This window comes from Scyliorhinus canicula, chromosome 11 (assembly GCF_902713615.1).
Source record: "Scyliorhinus canicula chromosome 11, sScyCan1.1, whole genome shotgun sequence".
NCBI classification, from domain to species: Eukaryota; Metazoa; Chordata; class Chondrichthyes; order Carcharhiniformes; family Scyliorhinidae; genus Scyliorhinus; species Scyliorhinus canicula.
Window position 1 is genome coordinate 9,427,698 of NC_052156.1, and position 26,330 is coordinate 9,454,027.

The 26,330-nt window shown below is 52.4% G+C and overlaps 1 protein-coding gene across 3 annotated transcripts in view; it reads left to right on the forward strand.

Moving 5' to 3' along the window:
* The first annotated feature begins 7,100 nt into the window (after positions 1-7,100).
* The window catches only part of hmces (5-hydroxymethylcytosine binding, ES cell specific), a 28,160-nt gene continuing 8,930 nt past the window's right edge, over positions 7,101-26,330 (forward strand). Inside the window, exons 1-6 of one of the 3 annotated variants that reach the window (XM_038812170.1) lie at positions 7,101-7,201; positions 13,380-13,612; positions 14,736-14,879; positions 17,703-17,825; positions 20,550-20,698; positions 24,798-24,990. In XM_038812170.1, the coding sequence (XP_038668098.1) occupies positions 13,424-13,612; positions 14,736-14,879; positions 17,703-17,825; positions 20,550-20,698; positions 24,798-24,990 (798 nt within the window). In that variant the 5' untranslated portion in view covers positions 7,101-7,201; positions 13,380-13,423. Of the gene's footprint in view, positions 7,202-7,242; positions 7,262-7,391; positions 7,470-13,379; positions 13,613-14,735; positions 14,880-17,702; positions 17,826-20,549; positions 20,699-24,797; positions 24,991-26,330 lie in introns of those variants that run through there. The other 2 variants (XM_038812172.1, XM_038812171.1) reach the window with 2 other exon arrangements.

Below are 26,330 nucleotides of genomic sequence, written 5' to 3' on the forward strand. Positions count from 1 at the left end.
TCAATGGGGAGGGGGGGCGGGGGTGGGGGAGGGGGAGGGGGGAGGGGGAGGGACTTTAGGAGGTGGCAGCAGGGGGGTGATTGAGAAATTTGGGGATCTCTTCATTGAGGAGGGTTTCTCGAACCTGGAGGAGCTAGAGGAGGAGTTTGAGTTGCTGGGTGGGAACGGATTTCGGTACCTGCAGGTAGGGGATTTTGTCCGGAGGCAGGCCCAAGCTTCTCTCGCCTCCCTCTAAGGGGTGTCTAAAACAGGGGTTAGGGAGGGGAGGGTTTTGGAAATATATACGGAATTGATGGAGTGGGAAGGGGTCGCAATCAGGGGGGTGAAGAGGAAGCGGGAGGACGAGTTGGGGAGGAGAGTTGGAAGTCGGGCTGTGGGAGGAGGCCCTAAGGAGAGTCAATGCATCCTCGTTGTGTGCCAGGCTCAGCCTGATCCAGTTCAAGGTGGCCCACAGGGCTCATATGACTGTGGCCCGGATGAGCAGGTTTTTGAGGAGGTGGAGGACAGATGTGGGCAGCGGGGGAAGTCCGGCGAATCATGTACATATGTTTTGGGCGTCTCTGAAGCTGAGGGGATTTTGGCAGGGATTCTCAGATGTCATGTCAGAGGTCCTGGAAGGGAGGGTGACTCCAAGTCCAACGGTGGCAATATTTGGAGTGTCGGAAGGTCCGGCGGGGGGATGAAAGGCTGTCGTTTTGGCCTTTGCCTCCCTGGTGGCCAGCAGACGGATTTTGCTGGGATGGAGGGACTCAGAGTCTCCAAAGTCGGGGATGTGGGTCAGTGACATGGCGGGGTTTCTCAGGCTGGAGAAGATTAAGTTTGCCTTGTTGGGGGACATTTTCTGATACTGGACAATGATATAAATTATAGTTAGCTCTGTAACTACATTTTTCCTCCTATATTACTTTTGAATAGTTCTGCTGAGATAAAAGGTACTCATTGGCTTAGATGCCTGTCTAGAAGAGGCAATTTGCAGGAATAGATCGTGTATACACAATGCTTGTTAATATCAGAAAGGATACAAAATGGCTGTTAGCTAAGATAGCAACACTGAAGACACAAAATAGCTGAACTAGCCACATTCCTGAACAATCCTTAACTGGGTTAAGTTACAAACTGTGCTCATTAAATGAGAACCAGACGTGGGTACTTTTAGGGAGGGTTTCACCCTCCCCGATGACAGCTCCACAGGACAAATAAATCTTTACTTGCTCAAGGTCTCAGGACATAACCTTATGTTAGTTTTGAATGACTTCTGAATGAAGTTAAGGGCAACACCCACTTTGAAAATGAAATGAAATGAAAATTGCTTATTGTCACGAGTAGGCTTCAATGAAGTTACTGTGAAAAGCCCTTAGTTGCCACATTCCGACGCCTGTCCGGGGAGGCTGGAACAGGAATAGAACCGTGCTGCTGGCCTGCTTGGTCTGTTTTATAAGCCAGCGGTTTAGCCCAGTGAGCTAAACCAGCCCCTTTAACCATATATGTGACAACTGGGATGCTAAGAAAATTGATTGACTGCATGTAATGGATTGTGACACGAATATAGTTGATTGATTGTATGTAAATGAGAATGCAACTAATTCCGCCCCTTGAATCTGTATATTAACCCAATGCGAACCTTAGCTCATGAGAAAGAGTATTGCTAGGCTGCGGAGTGTCCAACTCTTTCTCCCAGATCTGATATAATAAACTCCTTTCTTACTCACTCAAAAGGCCTATGTGTGAATATTTTCACTTCCAACAGCCTTCAGGGGTTCAATGCAGGGGTTTGCTCGGAGGTGGCAGCCGTTCTCGACTCCTTTAAGGAAATCTGACTGTCAGCAGGAGGGCGGAGGGAATGGAGGGGAAAGGGGAGACATGGATGTGCAGAATAAAGGCAGGGAATCTAATATATGGGTAGCTAGGAGTTTGGAAGGGGGGGCGGGTGGGGGAAGGGGGGGGGTTGGGTTTGTTATTACGGACTTTTTGCGTATGTTGGACCGCTCTGTTGTTTAGAATGTTAACACGTTACAATGCTCACTCTGGGTGCTGCAGTGCGCAGGCAGGGCTGCTCACTCTGGGTGCTGCAGGGCGCAGGCAATGCTGCTCACTCTGGGTGCTGAAGGGCGCACTCAGGGCTGCTCACTCTGGGTACTGCAGGGCGCAGGCAGGGCTGCTCACTCTGGGTGCTGCAGGGCGCACTCAGGGCTGCTCACTCTGGGTGCTGCAGGGCGCAGGCAGGGCTGCTCACTCTGGGTGCTGCAGGGCGCAGGCAGGGCTGCTCATTCTGGGTGCTGCAGGGCGCAGGCAGGGCTGCTCATTCTGGGTGCTGCAGGGCGCAGGCAGGGCTGCTCACTCTGGGTGCTGCAGGGCGCAGACAGGGCTGCTCACTCTGGGTGCTGCAGGGCGCAGACAGGGCTGCTCACTCTGGGTGCTGCAGGGCTGCTCACTCTGGGTGCTGCAGGGCTGCTCACTCTGGGTGCTGCAGGGCGCACTCAGGGCTGCTCACACTGGGTGCTGCAGGGCGCAGGCAGGGCTGCTCACTCTGGGTACAGCAGGGCGCACTCAGGACTGCTCACACTGGGTGCTGCAGGGCGCAGGCAGGGCTGCTCACTCTGGGTACTGCAGGGCGCACTCAGGGCTGCTCACTCTGGGTACTGCAGGGCGCAGGCAGGGCTGCTCACACTGGGTGCTGCAGGGCGCAGGCAGGGCTGCTCACTCTGGGTGCTGCAGGGCGCAGGCAGGGCTGCTCACTCTGGGTGCTGCAGGGCTGCTCACTCTGGGTGCCGCAGGGCGCACTCAGGGCTGCTCACACTGAGTGCTGCAGGGCGCAGGTAGGGCTGCTCACTCTGGGTGCTGCAGGGCGCAGGCAGGGCTGCTCACTCTGGGTGCTGCAGGGCGCAGGCAGGGCTGCTCACTCTGGGTGCCGCAGGGCGCAGGCAGGGCTGCTCACTCTGGGTGCTGCAGGGCGCAGGCAGGGCTGCTCACTCTGGGTGCTGCAGGGCGCAGGCAGGGCTGCTCACATTGGTTCCTGTAGGGTGCACTGGGTGCTGCAGGGCGCTCTCAGGGCTGCTCACTCTGGGTGCTGCACGGCTGCTCCCTCTGTGTGCTGCACGGCGCAGGCAGGGCTGCTCACTCTGGGTGCTGCAGGGCACAGGCAGGGCTGCTCACTCTGGGTGCTGCAGGGCTGCTCACTCTGGGTGCCGCAGGGCGCACTCAGGGCTGCTCACACTGAGTGCTGCAGGGCGCAGGTAGGGCTGCTCACTCTGGGTGCTGCAGGGCGCAGGCAGGGCTGCTCACTCTGGGTGCTGCAGGGCGCAGGCAGGGCTGCTCACTCTGGGTGCCGCAGGGCGCAGGCAGGGCTGCTCACTCTGGGTGCCGCAGGGCGCAGGCAGGGCTGCTCACATTGGGTCCTGTAGGGTGCACTGGGTGCTGCAGGGCGCTCTCAGGGCTGCTCACTCTGGGTGCTGCACGGCTGCTCCCTCTGTGTGCTGCACGGCGCAGGCAGGGCTGCTCACTCTGGGTGCTGCAGGGTGCAGGCAGGGCTGCTCACATTGGGTCCTGTAGGGCGCACTCAGGGCTGCTCACTCTGGGTGCTGCACGGCTGCTCCCTCTGTGTGCTGCACGGCGCAGGCAGGGCTGCTCACACTGGGTGCTACACGGCTGCTCACTCTGGGTGCTGCACGGCGCAGGTAGGGCTGCTCACTCTGGGTGCTGCAGGGCGCTCTCATGGCTGCTCACTCTGGGTGCTGCAGGGCTGCTCACTCTGGGTGCTGCACGGCTGCTCACTCTGGATGCTGCACGGCGCAGGAAGGGCTGCTCACTCTGGGTGCTGCAGGGCTGCTCACACTGGGTGCTGCAGGGCGCAGGCAGGGCCACTCTCTCTGGGTCCTGCAGGGCGCAGGCAGGGCTGCTCACTCTGGGTCCTGCAGGGCGCAGGCAGGGCTGCTCACTCTGGGTGCTGCAGGGTGCTCTCAGGGCTGCTCACTCTGGGTGCTGCAGGGCGCAGGCAGGGCTGCTCATACTGGGTCCTGCAGGGCGCAGGCAGGGCTGCTCACTCTGGGTGCTGCAGGGTGCTCTCAGGGCTGCTCACTCTGGGTGCTGCAGGGCGCAGGCAGGGCTGCTCATACTGGGTGCTGCAGGGCGCAGGCAGGGCTGCTCACACTGGGTGCTGCAGGGCGCAGGCAGGGCTGCTCACTCTGGGTGCTGCAGGGCGCAGGCAGGGCTGCTCACTCTGGGTGCTGTGGGACACAGTTTGCAGCCAATTTGAAGTGGAAATACAGCACATCTTCAAAATGGAAAATGTAATTATTTTGGGAAGAAATACATTGAACACTGATGAGCTTGTCAGCCCAACAACATTGTTATTTGAATTTGGGATAATTTTGAAATGGGTTAAGTGAAGAGCTGTTCAGATCTCAGCTGATGTTTCTACTGGACAAGTCCGATCCCAGTGTAAAACTCGACTCAATATATTCTAAATTTTATATTTTGTTCAGAGATGTCAATGAACAGAGTCAACGGACTGCCGATGAACTTTTAACAAAGAATAAATCATTAAACAAGTAAAGATTAACTATAATAGCGTACTCCTCCAACCCAGCTATACCGTTACAGATATATACAGATTCGTAAGAGTAACACAAGTTACAAACTTTATCTTAAACTCGAATGTTTTCATTAAGTACACAGGCCAGGGTAAACCAATTGACAAACTGTTGTCAGACACACCACACTTTGAATGGGAAAGGTGCCACCCGAAACAACTTCTATAGATTTCAGATCAAATCTCCCCAGATGTTTATCACACTGTGAGTCAACTGGTCTCACTGGAACTTTGGCTTTCACACAAGGGTTTTCCAACTCTGCGGTTGAAGAATACACTTGGAATCTTCTTCCACACAATGCTCTCTCTCAGATGCCTTTACCAAGAATCCACATCCAGAATTTCAACCTCTCCTTTCAGAATTCCTCTGCCTTGGATTGCCACGTGCACCCAGGCTTCCACACAATCACTCAGGTACACGGCCACACCAACAGAACCCCACTGCTTCACAGGCTATAGTAAGGTGCTGTGAAGCGTCAGATCACCTCAGGTGTCTGGCACTTGCACTTGCTAACCAACATCTCCAGTTCTGTACTTTGTAGCTCTGTCTTCAACTGGGAGCCTCTCTCTCTCCTCCTCTCCACTGGACAGACCCCTTTTTCCAGATTTCTGTTCTTTGTTCATTCAACCTCCTGGAACTCTCTTCGGTCCCATTCCCTGATTTCTGGAATTTTCTTCTCTTTAGCTTCTGAGACTTGCTTTGTCCCTCTGTATTGTCCTGCCTGGCAGTGCCAGTGGAATGTTTCTTGCCTTTGGCTTACCTGGTTCCAACTGAAACTCAAGTGCTTCTGCTTTTCAATGTGGTTGTTGAGCAACAGCTTTGTTTCTTTACCCTGTAATTGCTTTAATGTCGTAAAGCCTTCATGCAATGCAGTCAAAGTTTAAAGTGAAACTAAAACCTCCAGACTTGCAAGCTACCTTTTTCAATATGAAGCTAAACTGAAGTTTTAACCCTTTCTTGTTCTTTTGAGTGGATGATCCATCTCAGCCTCCTCCTGAAGTCACCAGCATCACAGATGCCAATTTTCAGCCAACCCGAATCACCCCACGTGATAGCAAGAAACAGCTGAAGGTGCTGGATCCAGCAAAGGCTATGGGACCTGGCAGCATTCTGACAATAGTACTGAAAACTTGTGCTCTAGCCAAGCTGTTCCAGTACAACTACAACACTGGCACGTACCCGACAATGTGCAAAATTTGCCCAGGTATGTCTTGTCGACTAAAGGTAGGACAAATCCACTTACTACTCTCATATATTATGAACATATGAATTAGGATCAGGAGTAGGCCACTCAGCCATGATCTCGTCTGCTCCTCTATTCCATAAGATCATGGCTGATCTGATCTCAACCACTTACCTGTCTGCCGGAAGTCTGTAAGGTGCCTAATTGGAAGATGAGGTGCTGTTCCTCCAGTTCGCGCTGGGCTTCACTGGAACATCGCAGTAGTTGAACGGTGAGTTAAAATGGCAACGTCAGGGAGGACTTAACATTGAGTTTGACCATTTCAGACTGTGAACTCTCTCCTCCACCTTCACCTCATTTTTATTTCTATCCATTTATTTTTATTTCTTCCATTGATCAGTTTTTCCTACACCATTGTCTCCTCTACCCCCACCCGACCCCACCCCACTAGGGCCATCTGTTCCCTGTTTGAAGTTGTCCTTTGACACAGTTTACCTTTGTTCTGCCATTGACATATTCTGATCTCTTAATGTGCCACTATCAGTGACCTTCTTAGCCTTGATCACCTAGGTAGGGTGCTCTTTTGGTGGGTTGGTGCTTGTCGATGGGTCAAATGGCCTCCTTCTGCACTGTAGCGAATCCATGATACAATGAAAATGACAATAAAAATAGTAATATGTTTTAAATCGTTATTGTCACAAGTAGGCTTACATTAACAGTGCAATGAAGTCACTGTGAAAAGCCCCTAGTCGCCACATTCCGGCGCCTGTTCGGGTACACTGAGGGAGAGTTCAGAATGTCCAAATGACCTAACCTGCACGTCTTTCGGGACTTGTGGGAGGAAACCGGAGCACCCGGAGGAAATCCACACAGACACGGAGAGAACGTGCAGACTCCGCACAGGCAGTGACCCAAGCCGGGAATTGAACCCAAGACACTGGCGCTGTGAAACAACAGTGTTAACCACTGTGCTACCGTGCCGCTCCATGATGGTCCTGGAGATTGATCCCTAATTCCTGAAGACGCCAGGCCAATCCTGGACGGGTTGGCAACCCCTATCCCTACATGACAATCGAGACTTTGGGGTATCTTAAGCATGTGAAATGAACTCCACGTAAATTCAAGCTCTGTCTTTGATGGATAATAAATAACTGAGGAGGGTTTAAAAAAAAGAGTGGGGGAAGAAATGAAGCAGAAAGGATTGGTAAATGAAGCAGAGGAAGAAGCTCCAGGCGCTTGGAGCCAGTTGACCTCACCAAGATGGCGGCGGGGCGGGGCCGGGTGCGGGCCAGCTCCGCCCGGGAAGGGAGGGGGCGGGGCGATGACGTCGCGCGCCCTCTGTGAGGCAAAGCGTCAGCGGGCGTCAGATGTTCGTGTCACGTGGACCGAGGAGCGTGAGCGGAGTGGTAACAATGTAACAGACGCTCAGGTGTGTCAATAGGGGAAATGATGCCCCAGGTGTGGGGGCTCGGGGCGGGAATGGCAATAGGTGAGGGAGAGAGGATTCCTGAGGGAGTGAGGAGATTCCTGAGGGAGAGAGGATTCCTGAGGGAGAGAGGATTCCTGAGGGAGGGAGGGAGGGAGGATTCCTGAGGGAGGGAGGGAGGATTCCTGAGGGAGCAGCTTTTCTGCTACATCCAGTGAACTGCTTCAATTCACTAGTCTGACCAAGAATGGCCAACTTTCTTTGAAAGAAGGTATTGAGCAAGAATTTGTATTTCCATTATAGGGGGTGTTTGGGATTAATGAGCAGGGCGGGTTGGGATTAATGAGCAGGGGGAAGGGGGGCATATTTGGGTTTAATGAGCAGTGGAAAGGGGGGCATATTTGGGATTAATGAGGGGGGTTGGGATTAATGAGCAAGAGGGGAGGGGGGCATGTTTGGGATTAATGAGTGGGGGGCATGTTTGGGATTAATGGGGAGGGGCATTTTTGGGATTAATGAGTGTGGGGCATGTGTGGGATTAATGAGCGGGGGGGCATGTTTGGGATTAATGGGGAGGGGCATCTGGGATTAATGAGTGGGGGGCATGTTTGGGATTAATGGGGAGGGGGGCATGTGTGGGATTAATGGGGAGGGGGGCATGTGTGGGATTAATGGGAGGGGGGCATGTGTGGGATTAATGGGGAGGGGGGCATGTTTGGGATTAATGAGCAGGGGGGGCATGTTTGGGATTAATGGGGAGGGGGGCACGTGTGGGATTAATGGGGAGGGGGGCACGTGTGGGATTAATGGGGAGGGGGGCATGTGTGGGATTAATGGGGAGGGGGGCATGTGTGGGATTAATGGGGAGGGGGGCATGTGTGGGATTAATGGGGAGGGGGGCATGTGTGGGATTAATGGGGAGGGGGGCATGTGTGGGATTAATGGGGAGGTGGGCATTTGTGGGATTAATGAGTAGGGGAGGGGGGCACGTGTGGGATTAATGGGGAGGGGGGCATGTGTGGGATTAATGGGGAGGGGGGCATGTGTGGGATTAATGGGGAGGGGGGCATGTGTGGGATTAATGGGGAGGGGGGCATGTGTGGGATTAATGGGGAGGGGGGCATGTGTGGGATTAATGGGGAGGTGGGCATTTGTGGGATTAATGAGTAGGGGAGGGGGGCATGTGTGGGATTAATGGGGAGGGGGCATGTTTGGGATTAATGGGGAGGGGGCATGTGTGGGATTAATGGGGAGGGGGCATGTGTGGGATTAATGGGGAGGGGGGCATGTGTGGGATTAATGGGGAGGGGGGCATGTGTGGGATTAATGGGGAGGGGGGCATGTGTGGGATTAATGGGGAGGGGGGCATGTGTGGGATTAATGGGGAGGGGGGCATGTGTGGGATTAATGGGGAGGGGGGCATGTGTGGGATTAATGGGGAGGGGGGCATGTGTGGGATTAATGGGGAGGGGGGCATGTGTGGGATTAATGGGGAGGGGGGCATGTGTGGGATTAATGGGGAGGGGGGCATGTGTGGGATTAATGGGGAGGGGGGCATGTGTGGGATTAATGGGGAGGGGGGCATGTGTGGGATTAATGGGGAGGGGGGCATGTGTGGGATTAATGGGAGGGGGGCATGTGTGGGATTAATGAGTAGGGAGGGGGGCATGTGTGGGATTAATGGGGAGGGGGGCATGTGTGGGATTAATGGGGAGGGGGGCATGTGTGGGATTAATGGGGAGGGGGCATGTTTGGGATTAATGGGGAGGGGGGCATGTGTGGGATTAATGGGGAGGGGGGCATGTGTGGGATTAATGGGGAGGGGGGCATGTGTGGGATTAATGGGGAGGGGGGCATGTGTGGGATTAATGGGGAGGGGGGCATGTGTGGGATTAATGGGGAGGGGGGCATGTGTGGGATTAATGGGGAGGGGGGCATGTGTGGGATTAATGGGGAGGGGGGCATGTGTGGGATTAATGGGGAGGGGGGCATGTGTGGGATTAATGGGGAGGGGGGCATGTGTGGGATTAATGGGGAGGGGGGCATGTGTGGGATTAATGGGGAGGGGGGCATGTGTGGGATTAATGGGGAGGGGGGCATGTGTGGGATTAATGGGGAGGGGGGCATGTGTGGGATTAATGGGGAGGGGGGCATGTGTGGGATTAATGGGGAGGGGGGCATGTGTGGGATTAATGGGGAGGGGGGCACGTGTGGAATAATGAGCAGGGGGAAGGGGTGGGTGTTTGGGATAATTGAGCAGTGGTGTAGGGGAGGTAAAAGCAAATTATTGCTTTTATTGCCCCCCCCCAGATCCGCTGAGATTGTTCAGCATTTTCTGTTTTTGTACCTCAGAGGAGGTGTATACATCAACCAATGGGTCGCTTTTATACTTTGGATTTTATTTCTCCCGCCCCACCCCACCCCAATCTTACTTTCCTCCTTAAGAAAGACACTCCTTAAAACCTACTACTCACTTGAGCAAGCTTTTGAACTATCTGAGCTTCTCCTCTCATTGCTCAGTTTGTTTCAGAATTCTCCTGCAATGTACTTTGGGCTGTTTTAAACATGCTTATCAATCAGTTTCCACTGGCCTTTCACACAAAGTATTCTTTATAAACAGGAGGTTAAAGTTATAACAGACTGAATAATGCGGATGCTGGAATCCGGGGCGGGGCCGGGGGGGGGGGGGGGGGGGGGGTGGGTGGGGTGGGACGAAACGCTGTAAAAACTGAGCGGGTCTGGCAGCATCTGCAAGGGAGAAACAGTCAACATTTTGAGTCCTTCGAATCTTCATCAGAAAGTAAAGTTATAAACTGAATATGAAAATGGTTTGTCGGGGGGAAGGTTTATTGGAATAGTTCTTTTGTTTTTAACATGTGCCATTGTTTAAAAGTTTGAGTTCTTTCGGCCCTGAGCGAGCTATTAGATGTTGATTTTTTTTTCTCTCTCTCGTGGTTTGGTTACAAGGGGTGAGTCAAGAACGTGAGCCTGGTGTGAAGCTGTAATCAGTATTTACTCACTGACTGTCCAGCACTTTCCGGTGTCACGTTTGTGCTCCGTATCAATTTAAGCCGTTGGAGCTTTCGAATTTATAAATCGCAAAGTGGGCGCTGAGTAATTGGCATTCATCAGAATGTGTATGTTCATCTGTGATGGTGTTTTTCAGACACGTTTGTGGATTGCTAGTTTCATTCTGACTACCGCCTTTCTATTTCTTCTGCAGTTTCCCCTCTTCTGTTGATGGTTATTCGTGCAACAGGCTCCGAGTCTCAGAATAGTTGTTTCTCACTCACTTGCTGTTCCCATGTGCACTGTGAGCGCCACACTTTTGGTCAGTCCTCACCCGACGTGCATACGCGGAAGGCCTATCGGGACTCATTGGGGAGCATCAGGGGAGGGGAGACCTCCCCCAGGGTTTAGACCAGCTGCCGCTGCGGTGCACCGGATATCGAATCTGTAACTCCCACCTCTCTGTGGTTCTGTGCCACTAGGCTGCAGGTGCGCTTTTCAAACGGCTGAAGTCTGCCTGCCGACTTGGTGTCAAAAATACTCCTCCCGTCCTGTAACTGAAAACGTAGACATTTAGCAGCGCGGAAAAGGCCATTTGGCCCTTGGTGTCTGCGACTGACAAGTAGCTCCTCCACCCCAGCCTATTGGGGCGGCACAGTGGTTAGCACCGCTGCTTCTCAGCGCCACGGAGCAGGGTTCGATTCCGACCTCAGGTGACTGTGTGGAATTTGCGCTTTCTCCTCGTGTCTGCGTGGGTTTCCTCCGAGTGCTCCGGTTTCCTCCCACTGTCCAAAGATGTGCAGGTTAGGTGGATTGGCCACGCTAAATTGCCCCTTAGTGTCCAAAGAGGTTAGGTGGGGTTGCGGGGATGGGGCGGGGGATTGGGCGTCGGTAGGGTGCTCTTACAGGTAGTCGGTGCAGACTCGATCGGCCGAATGCCTCCTTCTGCACTGTAGGGAGTCTTTTCTGTTCCCACATTCCAGCTCCTGTTTCACTGTGCTGTCGGCCACGGCACTTCAAATGCATATCTAGCTTTTAAAAAAATGTTAATTAGCATTTCTGCCTCTACCACCCTTTCGGGCAGTGAGATGTAGATCCCCAATACCCTCTGGGTGAAGCAGTTGCCCTTCGAATCTCCTCCACACCTCCCACCTCTTGCCCTAAATCTCTGCCCCTTGGTTGTGGAGTGGGAGAGGCAAGGTCTATGTCGGAACCAACAACGCAGGTGGAATTTGAAAATTACGGGCGCGATCCTACTGCAACGCAGCGCCGGTAAAGCAGTTCGCCGGGCTCGGCGTGGCCGCTGGAAGCCGGGAGACCCCGCTCCCGGGATCTACCTGGCTCGCAACAGCTCGCGATTCAGCGCAATCTCGCAATTCAGCGCAATCTCGCGAGACGTTGCGAGGTTTTAGCAAATCTGCATATTAGAGTGAGGCAGCAAGCCTCGCTGCCTCTAAGTGTGCAGATTCCCGAGGTACCTGAGGCTTTGGGATTCGGCCCCTTCGCCCCGGGGGGCATCGGGCGAGCGCCTCTTGGTTCAGATCCCCACAGATGGGGACCAGATGGAATGGCACTCAAGGGGGTTTCTGATGGGCTCGAAGACCCTCAGCTGCATGCCCTTTGGGTAGGGTGGTGCCCTGCCATTGCTGGTGCGAAGGTGCCCAAGTGGTCCTGCCAACTGGCATGGGGAGGGGGCACGGGAAGAGCAGCTCCACGGGGCTGGGATGGGGAAGTGCAGCTGCATTGGGATGGGCCCCACTTAAACCGGCTTGGGACCAGTGTCCTAGTGGATTGTATAACCAGAGCTTTGGACAGGACCATAAACCGATGGGGAGGAGAATTCGGGTGAAAGTAGTTTCGAAATCCAAAACGAAAAGTTGAGACAACCGAACTTTGCGGCGATGTGACTGAAGACAAACAATGGGTCTGGAAGGGACAGAGTGTTCAACAGCAATTCCGGATTAATGAGCGAGTTCCATGCAGGGAACAGTGATTTTACAAAAATAAATTCAGGGTTCTTTATTACGCGTGGGGCATCCACAATATGATAGATGAACTAGTGGCGCAAATAGAGATAAATTGTTGAGCTCAAATCACCATTTACAGAGACGTGGTTACAAGGTGATCGAGGTTGGGAGATAATTATCCCAGGGTGCACAATATTTCAGAAAGTCAGGGGGAACAAAAAAGCGAGGGGCATCCCTGATAGTAGAGGATTGGGTAAGGGGATGGGTGAGGCAGGAACTTGGCTCAGGAGATTGTGGGTGAGCATCAATGTGGGTGGGCATTAGGGAAACGCTGGTGGGAGTATTTATAGGCCCTCTAACAGTTACATTGTCGGAGCATTAAGTGGAAGTTGTTGCTCATTTTCCTTTTTTAAATAAATTTAGAGTACCCAATTGATTTTTTTTCCAATTCAGGGGCAATTTAGCATGGCCAATCCAGCTAGCCTGCACATCTTTGGGTTGTGGGAGCGAAACCCACACAAACACGGGGAGAATGTGCAAACTCCACACGGACGGTGACCCAGAGCCAGGATGGAACCTGGGACCCCGGCTCCGTAAGGCAACAGGGCTAATCCACTGCGCCACCGTGCTGCCTTGTTGCTCATTTTCCCTCTATGGATGTGGGGGGTTATTTATATGGGGGGCTGGGGGGGGGGGTTGGAAGATATGTACGATAACCCTTCAATCCAGATTGTCCAATTCTGATATCTTCCAGCCAATAGAACCTCATTTTTCCTGGTTGGAAGAAGTTGGGAAACTTTTTCACTGGTTTCAAAATCACTTTTCCTGGTGATTTATTTCTGGAATTATAGCTTAGAACATAACCTCATTCTCCCCCCACCACTCCCCATTACCATTCTATGTGAGCGATAGAAAGCGTTATCTCCTCCTCCTTCTCCTGCAGCCCCATCTTTCTCAGCACATCGACGCTAATGGATCCTTCCACCTCCCATCGTCACTTCTTGCTGGATCTGAAGCCCGTGTCCTCCAAGCTCTCACGCTGAATGGAGATTATATAGAGACATTGAATGGATGTTGATCATCAGCCAGTGGATGCTTTCACAGGGTTCAAGATAACATTCAAGTGGTCTGAATTTTGAGTTAGACGGCACTCCTCGGCACAGTAACAATGCAATTTATTTGACCTCGTGCCATCTCTTCTGCAGGTTTAAAGTCTGAGGATTTGTACCAAGTGCTACTCGTCGCCAACATGTGCGGGCGCACTGCGTGCTCACTGGCTGCCGATCAGATCAGACGGGCCTGTGCCTATCGAGATGGCCAGGGGAGGAGGAGGGACCCTGCGTGGAGAGATGGCGACCGAGATAAGTACAAGCCCTCGTTCAACAGATGCCCACATTCGACCAGCCCGGTGCTGGTGTCCAGAAGGCATTTCCACAAAGTAATTCCTGTCCTGGTTTCTGCAATGTATGTCTCCTGTGTGGCTGGGGATTGGAAAGGGTTTTTCGGTTTTAACTGGCAACACAAACTAGTCACTTGCGCCCCAACCCCCTCACCCCAGGCTCACTGGGCTGGGATTTAAACAATACCAAAGCAAAATACTGCAGACACTGGACATCTGAAATAAAAACAGAAAATGATGGGAATATGCAGCAGGTCAGGCAGCATCTGTGGGGAGAGAGAGAGATAATGTTTCAGGGCAATGACCTTCCATCAGAACCTCCCACAGACCTGGTGTGTTTAATATTACTTGTTCCAGCAAGGTCCCAACTTTGACCCATTCCCAGATGCCCTAAGAAGACCATGGCTCCCCGCTGAATTGTTGCAGTGCTGGAGGGAATTGCAGGATTTAGGCCCAACGATATGGTACAACATTTGACAGAGAGGAACCCCAAGATGGTTACGTTCCAATGACATTATACTGGGGAGGGAAAGGAGGGGTGGGGGGTGCCGTTGAAGTGAACTCCAAGAGCTGGTGGCAATGTTTCCTGTAAGATGATGTTGGGGGGGGGGGGGGGGGGGGGGGAAGAGAGTTGACAGCAGGAGTACCAATCAAAATGGACTGCCGCCCGTCAGGGTGCTAACCAACTCCACGTTCTTATTCCTGCACCCATCCAGGTGAGTGTTCAGTGTTCCTTCACACATTTGTCCTGAGTTGAGTGGATGGTGCAGAGGCTTTTGAGGGCCTTCGACACGAGCTGTGGTGGTTTTGGTGGCCATAGCTCTGTCGTTGATGTGGCTGCTTCAGCTTAGTGCTTCCCTCTCTCTTCCCCCTCCCAACTACTCCCACCCAAAGATGTTGACGTTTGGGCCTTGTTGCTGGCGAAGCCATTAAAGGTCAAGGGGAGGAGACTGCTTCCCTATTCAATGTATCAAATTCATTCTCGGGATTTTCCAAGGTGGGATTTGAGCAGCATTGGTCATCGCAACTTCATCTTATCCTGTTGTCACCCGGAATCCACTTGCGATCTTTTCAGCAGGGACCGTTGGGGCCAGGAATGGAGTCCGCGCTGAAGACGGGGGTTCGATTTGGCTGACTGACTCTTTCTGTTTTGCGTTGACAGGATGCGGAGAGTGCGGAGCCTATTCTAGCGGCCATGCGTTGGGGTCTTATCCCATCCTGGTTTCGGGAGAGCGATCCCGCCAAGATGCAGTACAACACCAGCAACTGCCGCAGCGATGGGATGATGCAGAAGAAGTCGTACAAGGTGTGATCTTCAGTCAACACCGGTCCGCAATCTCCCCCCACATATTTTAAAATATTCTTCCTGGGATGTGGCCGTCGCTGGCCGGGCCAGCATGTGTTGCCCATCCCTAATTGCCCTTGAGTTGAGTTGTTTGTCGTGGGAATTTCCAGCGTCTGCCGCCACATTGTTGTGGGTCTGGAGCCACACATAGGCCAGACCCGGTAAGGGTGGCAGATTTCCTTCCCCAAAGGGCATTAGTTGGGTTTTTTACAACAATCCGTGACGGTTGTCAAGGTCGCGATTACTGAGATTAGCTTCATTTTCCAGATTTATGGATTAAATTTGAATTCCATCAGCTGCTGGGATTTGAATCCGCGTCTCCTGATCATAGAATCATAGAATTTACAGTGCAGAAGGAGGCCATTCAGCCCATTTGAGTCTGCATCGGCCCTTGGAAAGATCACCCTACTCAAGCCCACGCCTACACGCATAAGACATAGGAGCAGAATTAGGCCACTTGACCCATCACGTCTGCTCCTCCATTCAACCATGCCTGATATTTTCTCAGCCCCATTCTCCTGCTTTCTCCACATAACCCCGATCCCCTTATTAATCAAGAACCTATCTATCTCTGTCTTAAAGACACTCAGTGATTTGGCCTCCTCAGCCTCCTGTGGTAAAGAGTTGCACAGATTCACCCTCTGGCTGAAGAAATTCCTCCTCATCTCAGTTTTAAAGCTTAGTCCCTTTAGTCTGAGATGGTGTCCTCTGCTTCTGGTGTTTCCTACAAGTGGAAACATCCTCTCCACGTCCACTCTATCCAGACCTCACAGTATCCTAAACCAGTAACCCCATCTAACCTTTTTTTTTGGACACTAAGGGCAATTTAGCACGGCCAATCCACCTAACCTGCACATCTTTAGACTGTGGGAGGAAACCGGAGCACCCGGAGGAAACCCACGCAGACACAGGGGAGAACGTGCAAACTCGGCACAGACCGTGACCAAAACCAAGATCGAACCTGGGACCCAGGCGCTGTGAAGCAACAGTGCTAACCACTGTGCTACCGTGCCGCTGACAAAGACCGTTTGTGCACAGCAGGTTTCCACGATCAGCAGTGTAATGACGACCAGATCATTTGTCAGAGTGATGTTGGCTAAGGGATGAATGTTGGTCAAGACGCTGTTCCTGCTCCTTTTGCATTTACCTGCGAGGACAGTTTTTTTTCTTTATTCATTCATGGGATGAGGGCGTCGCTGGCTGGGTCAGCATTTATTGCCCATCCTGACGGGTATTTAAGAGTCAACCACATTGCTGTGGATCTGGAGTCATGTGTAGGCCAGACCAGGTAAGGATGGCAGATTTCCTTCCTGAAAGGGCACGAGTGAACCAGATGGGTTTTTACCACAGTTGACAATGGTTTCATATCAGCATTACCAAGGGCGTCTGGATTCCTAGTCCAGTAAGATTATCACTGCACCATCATCTCTTTAAAACCATTATCATTGCCTCAGACAACTGACTATCAGGGTTACATGGGCTGCTCGGGCCACCCGATCCCCCTCGTCTAACCCATCATATCGAGAACGATATGGGCAGCACGGTAGCATTGTGGATAGCACAATGGCTTCACAGCTCCAGGGTCCCAGGTTCGATTCCGGCTTGGGTCTCTGTCTGTGCGGAGTCTGCACATCCTCCCCGTGTGTGCGTGGGTTTCCTCCGGGTGCTCCGGTTTCCTCCCACAGTCCAAAGATGTGCAGGTTAGGTGGATTGACCATGATAAATTGCCCATAGAGTCCAAATTGCCCTTAGTGTTGGGTGGGGTTACTGGATTATGGGGATAGGGTAGAGTTGTTGACCTTGGGTAGGGTGCTCTTTCCAAGAGCCGGTGCAGACTCGATGGGCTGAATGGCCTCCTGCACTGTGAATTCTATGAGGGACACAGATTTCAAAAAAAGAAAAAAGTTTAGAGTACTCAAGTATTTTTTTTCCAATTAAAGGGCAATTTAGCGCGGCTAATCCACCTACCCTGCACATCTTTGGGTTGTAGGGGTGAAACACACGCAGACACTAGGTGAATGTGCAAACCCCACACGGACAGTGACAAGGGGCCGGGATTGAACCCGGGCCCTCGGCGCCAGGAGGCAGCTGTGCTCATGTGCTCACCACTGTGCCGCAGTGGTGGCCGCCGGTTGGGGGGGGGGGGGGGGGGTCACAGGTTTAAGGTGATTGGCAAAAGGAGCAATGGAGAGGTGAGGAAAAACCTCGTCTCACAGTGGGGAGGGGTTGAAGACCTAGAATAGACTGCCTGAGAGCGTGGTGGCGGCAGATTCTGTCAGGTCGTCCCCACTGGACTATTACCTGAAAAGAAAGAACACGTGGTTCGGGGAGAAGCCGGGCAATTGGCATTTGATAAATCTCTCCTTCGGAGAGCCCGCCCAACCGTCTGAATGGTCTCCTGTGTAAAGTAATGGGTTAAGAGACATTGCAGTTAGTTGTCTCATTTATATTAAGTGTCCAATAATTGACACTGATATGTAAAGGGGCTTCAGGTGGCCTCTGGGTCTGGTGATGTGTAGAGGTTTGTGCAGAGTCTGTTGGAGGAAATAAAAGTGTGTTGGTGGAAAAAGGAACAGAAATTTTGTCTCTTCATACCACAGCATCTAATACGTCTAACATCCTCTGCTGTCACTGTGGAAACCCACCTCGAAAGCTGAGGCAAGAGTATTGCATGTCCCGAGTTCAAAATGTTAGAAATGTGATCAAAACCTGGATGTTCTTGATCCTGGCCGCACGGCTTAAACTGCGTATACCAGTAACAATCTTTAACCTGTTCCTCAACAGGATCCTTTTGTTAAAGGGCAGCGCTGCGTGGTGTTGGCTGACGGATTCTATGAGTGGCAGAGACAACAGGGAGAAAAGCAGCCCTACTTCATCTACTTCCCACAAACCTGCGAGAAAGAGGAGGTACGAAAGAATCTCGCGACGTCCCAGGCCTCTGTAACCAGTTCGGAAGTGTCGCCTGTTGTCGGAAATGCAGCAGCCCGTTTGAGCATGGCAGGATCCCACGTAGAACCTTGTGACCAAGACCAGATTGTGTCTCTTCTTTTTAATGTGGCGTGGCTGGTTGAGGGATAAAAGAGCAGAGGAGGCTTCGGGAAAAACGGCTGTGGGATCCTGAGAGAGTAAATGTGTCCACCTGGCCGATTCCGGGGCCTGGCGCGATGAGGAATTCTGTGGGAATGGGAGTGGGCTCGATTGGGAGGGCTCCGCACATCTAGGACACCTGTACCGACCCGAAGAGTGCAGTCGGGGCCGAGCACGCAGTTTAAGGTGCTCCGTGGTTTTGGCCGCAAGCTAGGCCAGCGACTTGTGTCGCGCCCGTTCTTCTGTTGAGATGTAGCGTGCTCCTCCACCGCCCCAACGCTGACTCTGGTCACCTTGGCAGCCCATGCCCCCTCTCCTGCCAGCCGCAATGGTAGTGGTGATGGTGGGGGGGGGGGGGGGGGGGGGGGGGGATGATTCCTGAGCAGAGACCCTCGATGATAGCGCCAGTCCAGACAAGGGGAGGACTCTGGCTAGAGGAGACCATGTTCCAGACCCCGCACAATTGGTAGGAGATGGGCAACCCCTGAAAGGAGGCATCGCCGAGACTGCCCTCCTTTCTCTGGCCAGGTTTAGAAACAGGAGCTGCATGCCATCATTGAGGCCCTTCAGTTGGTGGAAGAAACACTCACCAATTGATACATAATAATAATCGCTTATTATGACAGGTAGGCTTCAATGAAGTTACTGTGAGAAGCCCCTAGTCGCCACATTCCGGCGCCTGTTTAGGGGAGGCTGGTATGGGGAATTGAACCCGCGCTGCTGGCCTTGTTCTGTATTACAAGTCAGCTGTTTAGCCCACTGTGCTAAACCAGCCCCAAGAGGAACCGGCTCAACGCGCAGGTATTTCTGCCGGGGTCTGGAGGTGGGAAACGCGAGTGTGAAGGCACACCAGCGCCTGACCACCCTCCCTGAGCCGGAGATTCAGCACCGGTGCACCGTGTGTGGTCCCAGCTTCCTTTGACAAATTATTTAATTTCGCCGAGTGCGATCATCAGGCTTTAACCTGACTCAGTTATTTAACTTGATTAAATTAACCGGCTTCTGAATGTGATTGCTCCAAACCTGTTTGCAAGAGGATAATCAGAGAGTAGGAGAGAAAGATCCGTGATTAGCTCCATGTGTTCAATTAGCCGGAGAGCGAGGGTGAGGGAGAAGGTTTTTGAAAACAGTGAATGAAGGTGGTTGTTACTAATACCTGTCCGCGGTTCATGTGGAAATCTAATTGACTGGTTTAAAGGTCGTCCCCTCCTCCAAACCCTTCTCGTCAGCCCTGTGCTATAATCCATGGCTGTGCTGCAGGATATAATTTATTAAATTGGGACCTGCCTTTTCTGCTCCCTCTTTACCGTTAAATTGATTTAGTCACCGCAGAATTGACATGGTGTGGGCAGTGAGCAAACTTTCTCTCTCTCTCTCTCTCTCTCTCTCTCTCTCGAGTAACAGAGCGGGTACAATTCCGTCAGGGCTGAAGCACAGCGTAAGGGGAGTTGATTGGGCGGCTGGTTCATAATGCAGGAAGAGACGAACAGCGCCGGTTCACTTCCCATGCTGGCCGAGGTTTTCCATGAGCCACCACAACCTCGCTCGATAAATCGCCACCGGTCAGCGCTCGCTCTCTCTCACAAAAAGGGAGAGCAGCCTGTGGTCCTCTGGAACTGTGACGACATTTGCATGCTCTGTTTGGACTGTGCAGTAACCTGATCCACCAGTAGTTTAATCCTGGTCTTGGTTGGGAATGGTGTCCTTTCCTAAATCGAGGCTTGTGAAAAGAAAAGGAGCAAAAATATTTTTTAATTGGCAGCTATGTATCCCAGAAGCTGTTCGTATACGATACGTTACTTTGCAGTGCAGCCCAGGTTGAAAATGCAGCAGCACCATTTTTGTGCAGAGCAAGATCCCACACATTGCCCCTTGTCTTTATGGAGCCATTGGGCCACAGAAGGAAATAGAATCCATGCTGGCTCTCTGGAGCAATCCAGTCAGTCCCATTCCCACCTGCTGTTTCCCCGTATCCCAGCACGTTTATTTCCCTCCAGTTTCCATCCAAAATCGTTCATCGTCTGTGGTTCCCGCTGCTTCCCTCACCCTCGTGGATAGTGCGTTCCAGGTCACTAACCCTCGCTGTGTAAAAAAGGAAGAAAAAGTCTCCCTCACATCGGCAGCATATTCCTTGCCCCAAAACGTAAAACTTAATCTGCGTCTCCTAGTCTGGTACCATCAGCCAATGGGAACGGCTTTTCTTTGTCGAGCGCATCAGAATCTGTCTCAATCTTGTAAACCTCTATCAAGAGGTCCTTTGTTCCAAGGCAAATCCCAGCTTCTCCAACCTCACCTTGTCGCAAATGTTCCTTCTCCCTGGAATCATTCTGGTGAATCTCCTGTGGACCCTCCAGGACCCCGTCTCATTCCTAAAGTGTGCTATCGGAACTGGATTCAATGCTCCAGTTGTGGCCTAACAGGGTTTTGCAAAGATCCAGCATAACTTCACTGCTCAATAGCTCGATTTTTGGTTTGTTTTCCTGCCTAACATGTGTCAATTTGACAATCGGCGGAAAGCTGACCCCTGCGTGTTTGTTGTTTCAGGCGGGTGGTGAGGAGTGGACGGGTCGACGGCTGCTCACTATGGCCGGGCTGTTTGACAGCTGGAAACCTCCCTGTGGAGGAGAGACGCTTTACACGTACACCGTCATCACCGTGGAGGCTTCCAAAGCCATGGACTGGATCCACGACCGGTACGTACAGGCGAGGCGCCGCACTCGTTGAACATTCAAACCTGAAAGCGAGAATGTGCTGTCTGCCCAAGTGCGCACAACTTAAAAGAGTATTTTGCAACAACTATAACCCGGGGCCAGAGCAGGTAATTCTGCACAGACTAGGAACAAGCTCTGTGACCACCTGTAGTACAGCTCCAGGCTATCCCTTTACATGTACATGATATCTCTAATTATCTTGCATATTCTCAAATCTAAATTCATCAACAACTCCTCTAGGCCCATTAAGTAAATAGAAAATCTTGGAAACACAAGGACAATTTTAAATTTGTTTTGAGGTATGAAATGCCCAGTTTGGAAAGTGATCTGATTAAGGGTCTGGAGTCAATTCAATGCAAACTGCAAATGCAAGTTCCTCCTCGTCAGGCAGGTGGGGACTTAAAATCATAGAATTTACAGTGCCGAAGGAGGCCATTCGGCCCATCGAGTCTGCACCGGCCCTTGGAAAGAGCACCCTACTTAAGCCCACGCCTCCACCCTATCCCGTAACCCAGTAACGTCACCTAAACTAAGGGGCAATTTAGCACGGCCAATCCACCTAACCTGCACATCTTTGGGTTGTGGGGGTGAAACCCACGCAGTCATGGGAAGAATGTGTAGACTCCACACGGACAGTGACCCAGGGCCGGGATCGAACCCTCCGCTGGCCCAGTGCTAACCACTGCGCCGCATGCCGCCCTGAGCATCCCCAATTTTAATTGCTCCATCATTGGTGGCCATGTTGACAGGGCAGCAAGCTGTGGAATTCCCTCCCTACACCTCCCAGCCGCTCTACCTCCCTTTCCTCCTCATGACGCTCCTTAAAACCAGTCTTTTGACCAAGCTTTAGATCATCTGACCTAATATCTCCTCATGTTTTTTAAAAATTTATTGAAGGGATGTGGAAGTCGCTGGCTAGGCCAATATTCATTGCCCGTCCCTAGTTGCCCTCGAAGGTGGTGGTGAGCTGCCCTCTTGAACCGCTGTGTAAGTGCACCCAGTGTGCCACTTTGGAAGGCAGCTCCAGGATGTTGCCCCAGCGACAGTGAAGGAACGGCGATATACCTCCCATGTCAGGATGGTGAGTGGCTGGCAGGGGAACATCCAGATGGTGGAGTTCCAGATACCTGTTGCCCTTATTCCAGATGGTAGTGGCCTTGGATTTGGAAGGTGCTGCCTCAGGAGCCTTGGTGAGTTCCTGCAGTGCACCTTGTACATGGTACACACACGGCTGCCACTGTGTGTTAGCGGTGGAGGGATTGAACCTTGAAGGGATATCAATCTTTGTCCTGGATGGGGTTGAGATTCTTGTGTTGTTGGAGTTGGACTCATCCAGGCAAGTGGAGAGTGTCCCATCGCACTCCTGACTTGTGCCTTGTAGATGGTGGACAGGCTTTGGGGAGTCAGGAGGTGGGTTACTCGCTGCAGGATTCTTAGCCTCTGACCTGCTCTTGTAGCCACAGTATTTATATGGCTAGTCCAGTTCAGTTTCTGGTCAATGGTAACCCCCAGGACATTAATAGTGGGGGATTCTGTGATGGTAATGCCATTGAATGTCAAGGGGCGATGGTTAGATCCTCTCTGATTGAAGAAGGTCATTGCCTGGCACTTGTGTGGTGTGAATGTAACTTGCCACTTGTCAGCCCAAACCTGGATATTGTCCAGGTCTTGCTGCATTTGGAACGGACTGCTTCATTATCTGAGGAGTCGCAAATGGTGCTGAACATTGTGCAGTCATCCGCAAACATCCCCACTTCTGACCTTATGATGGAAGGGAGGATATCGATGAAGCAGCTGAAGGTGGTTGGGCCTGGGACACTACCCTGAGGAACTCCTGCAGTGATGTCCTGGAGCTGTGATAATTGATCTCCCACCACCGCAAACACCTTCCTTTGTGCCAGGCAAGACTCCAACCAGCGGAAGCTTTTCCTCTTGATTCCCATTGAATCCGGTGGGTCAGAATAAACCCAGGGATGGTGCTAGTGGTGTCTGGGACATTGTACGGTCTGATTCTGTGAGTGTGACTACGTCAAGCTGTTGCTTGACTAGTCTGTGAGACAGCTCTCCCAACTTTGGCACAACTCTCAGGACTTTACAGGGTCGACATGGCCTGGTTTGCCAGTGTCTGGGTCGATGCCGGGTGGTGTGTCCGGTTTAATTCCTCCTTGTTTCCTTTGAGTGTTTCGCTCGGCCATTTTCCGAGGACAGTTAAGAGTCAACCACGTTGCTGTGGATCTGGGGGCACATGTAGGTCACACCGGGTAAGGACGGCAGATTGCCTTCCCTCAGGGACATTAATGAACCCGGTGGGGTTTTATGACAATGGTTTTGTGGTTAGCTTAGACTTTTAGTTCCAGTTATTTTACTGAATTCAACAAATTTTGCCACCTGCCGTGGCGACATTTGAACCCAGATCCCCAGAGCACTACCCTGGGTCGCTGGATTCCCGGTAAAGCGACAATACCACCGGCTCCCTAAACGTGGCTCAGTGTCACTCTCTCTGTAATGCTCTTACAAAGTTGGGATGTTTCATTATATTAAAAGGGGCAAGATAAATATTTAGTTATTCTGTAGTGATGGGCAGATCAATTCCTTTGTGTTAAAGAATGATGATGAGAGGTAGGCCTTTAGAAAGCCAGCTTAGTTTGCGGAAATCTCTCGGAGACAAGTATTCGTCCAGTAAACTATTTGCCATGTTTCAGATGACACCTGTGAGCTGGCCGATATCTGAAGCTAGGATCGCGCCATGAGAGACCACTTTATTCCCTTCTGCTGAAGGCTCTGTCAAGTGGTCATATGTTTTACCCTAATGCCATCTGGCTATTCAACTATTAAAGACAAAAACAATTTGATATTCATTTAGTAATAATTTAGTGCCTTCAATGTAATAACATATCTCCCCCCCCTCTCCACCGTGCCACTCCAATAAATTATATACTGGAAAGCTCATAATTGTGCAAGCATTTTATGACTACATTATATTTTTATCCTAATATTTGTCAGTAATATTACAAATTATGATTACCTGTTTTATTTGAATTGTCATCACAATTCGACACACGCTTCCATTATATTTTTCAATGAAACAATATCTATATAGCAATCTTCTCTCGTTCCCCCACCTGCCCGCCTTCTTTCCCCCTCTCCCCACTTCCACCCTCTTCCTCCCCGACGCTCTCTCTGCCTCTTGCCCCTTCCACCCTCTTCCTCCCCGCCGCTCTCTCTGCCTCTTGCCCCTTCCACCCTCTTCCTCCCCGCCGCTCTCTCTGCCTCTTGCCCCTTCCACCCTCTTCCTCCCCGCCGCTCTCTCTGCCTCTCCCCACTTCCACCCTCTTCCTCCCCGCCGCTCTCTCTGCCTCTTGCCCCTTCCACCCTCTTGCTCCCCGCCGCTCTCTCTGCCTCTTGCCCCTTCCACCCTCTTGCTCCCCGACGCTCTCTCTGCCTCTTGCCCCTTCCACCCTCTTCCTCCCCGCCGCTCTCTCTGCCTCTTGCCCCTTCCACCCTCTTCCTCCCCGCCGCTCTCTCTGCGTCTTGCCCCTTCCACCCTCTTCCTCCCCGCCGCTCTCTCTGCCTCTTGCCCCTTCCACCCTCTTCCTCCCCGACTCTCTCTGCCTCTTGCCCCTTCCACCCTCGTCCTCCCCGACGCTCTCTCTGCCTCTTGCCCCTTCCACCCTCTTCCTTCCCTGACTCTCTCTGCCTCTTGCCCCTTCCACCCTCGTCCTCCCCGACGCTCTCTCTGCCTCTTGCCCCTTCCACCCTCGTCCTCCCCGACTCTCTCTGCCTCTTGCCCCTTCCACCCTCGTCCTCCCCGACTCTCTCTCTGCCTCTTGCCCCTTCCTCCCCGCCGCTCTCTCTGCCTCTTGCCCCTTCCACCCTCGTCCTCCCCGACACACACTCTGCCTCTTGCCCCTTCCACCCTCTTCCTCCCCGACTCTCTCTCTGCGTCTTGCCCCTTCCTCCCCGCCGCTCTCTCTGCCTCTTGCCCCTTCCACCCTCTTCCTCCCCGACTCTCTCTCTGCCTCTTGCCCCTTCCACCCTCTTCCCGACGCGCTCTCTGCCTCTTTCCCCGTTTCCCCGGCAGAATGCCAGCCATCCTGGATGGAGAGGAGGCCGTGCGGATGTGGTTGGATTATGGTGAGATTCCGCCCATGGAGGCTGTTAAATTGATTCACCCGACGGAATCCATTGCTCTTCACCCAGTCTCCACCGTGGTGAATAATTGCAGGAACGACTTCCTCGAATGCATCAAACCCATCGAGCTGGGAGTTAAAAAGGTTAAGGTTTTATTTATTTGTTTTGCAAACCGTTAATGTCTAAATAAATGACTGACGTGGTGTGGGGGGGGGGGGGGGGGGGACTGGATGTTTGTGGGTTTATTTTGGGAGTCTGTTTTGCTTTGTTCTTGCACCTCCATCCCGCTCTTTACCTGAGTGGATTGAGCTTATCTACGGCTCACCGTTTTGCAGCCACTCCTCGTACCTTGGCCACTCTCCATCTGTGACTCCGGATGGGGTGCTGTCTATTCGACTGTAGACTTGTAGACTGAATCACAGAGCCAATTCTCATCCTCGTATTGCAATGAGCCCCCCCCCCACCGACAATCACCTAACGACACGGAGCGAGGAGCGACTTTGTAACCTTCCTCCTCCCGAGTGGATGTTCCTCCTCCCGAATGGATGTTATTCGTATTTCATCTTTTAACGCTTATTCTCCATGCGATGTGGCCGTCGCTGGGCTGGGCAAGCAATTGTTGCCCATCTCTAATGGCCCTTGACCTGAGTGGTTTGCTGGACCATTTTGGAAGGGGAGGTCAAGAGTCAACCACAGGAGGGCAGCACGGCGGGGCAGTGGGTTAGCACTGTTGCCTCACGGCGCTCAAGTCCCAGATTCCACCCCGGCTCTGGGTCACTGTCCGTGTGGAGTTGGCACATTCTCCCCGTGTTTGCGTGGGTTTCGCCCCCAAAACCCAGGGATGTGGATTGGCCATGCTAAATTGCCCCTCAGTTGGAAAAAATGAATTGGGTACTCTAAATTTAAAAAAAAAAGGGGGTGGACCACATTGCTGTGGGTCTGGAGTCACGTGTAGGCCAGACCAGGTAAGGACGGCAGATTTCCTTCCCTAAAGGACGTTAGTGAACCAGATGGGTCCCGTTCCAGATTTTATTTGCTGAATTTAAATTGCACCAGTCGCCAGGGTGACTGGTTCAGTCCATGAAAGAGTGGGCAGACGTCCACCATCTGCCCAGTCTTTAGTAGGCTGTTTGTGCCTGTCATAAATGGATATCGGGCCCCGCAACATGTACCCTGCCTGGCACCCGTACCCACAGAGCAATTCTTCCAGTAGAATTTCAGTGTGTGGGTTGCCCGGGTGATGCAGTCAGCTGAATGCTGGCCTTTGATTGCTGGGCTGAAATCCAGATGAATGCTGGACCGGCCGGGTGGGGATCTCGGGGTAACGGTGAAGGTTTTCCTCGTGGTGAGTTTGTCAGTTTGCGCTCAGTTCCTGGCGCTAGGGCACCCGGATTAGCAGCGTTACCGGGAGGAGGGGGGGGGGGGGGGGGGGGGGGGCAGAATGACGGCCGTGAGCAGTGACGGCCAAGTGGGTGTTCTGGCG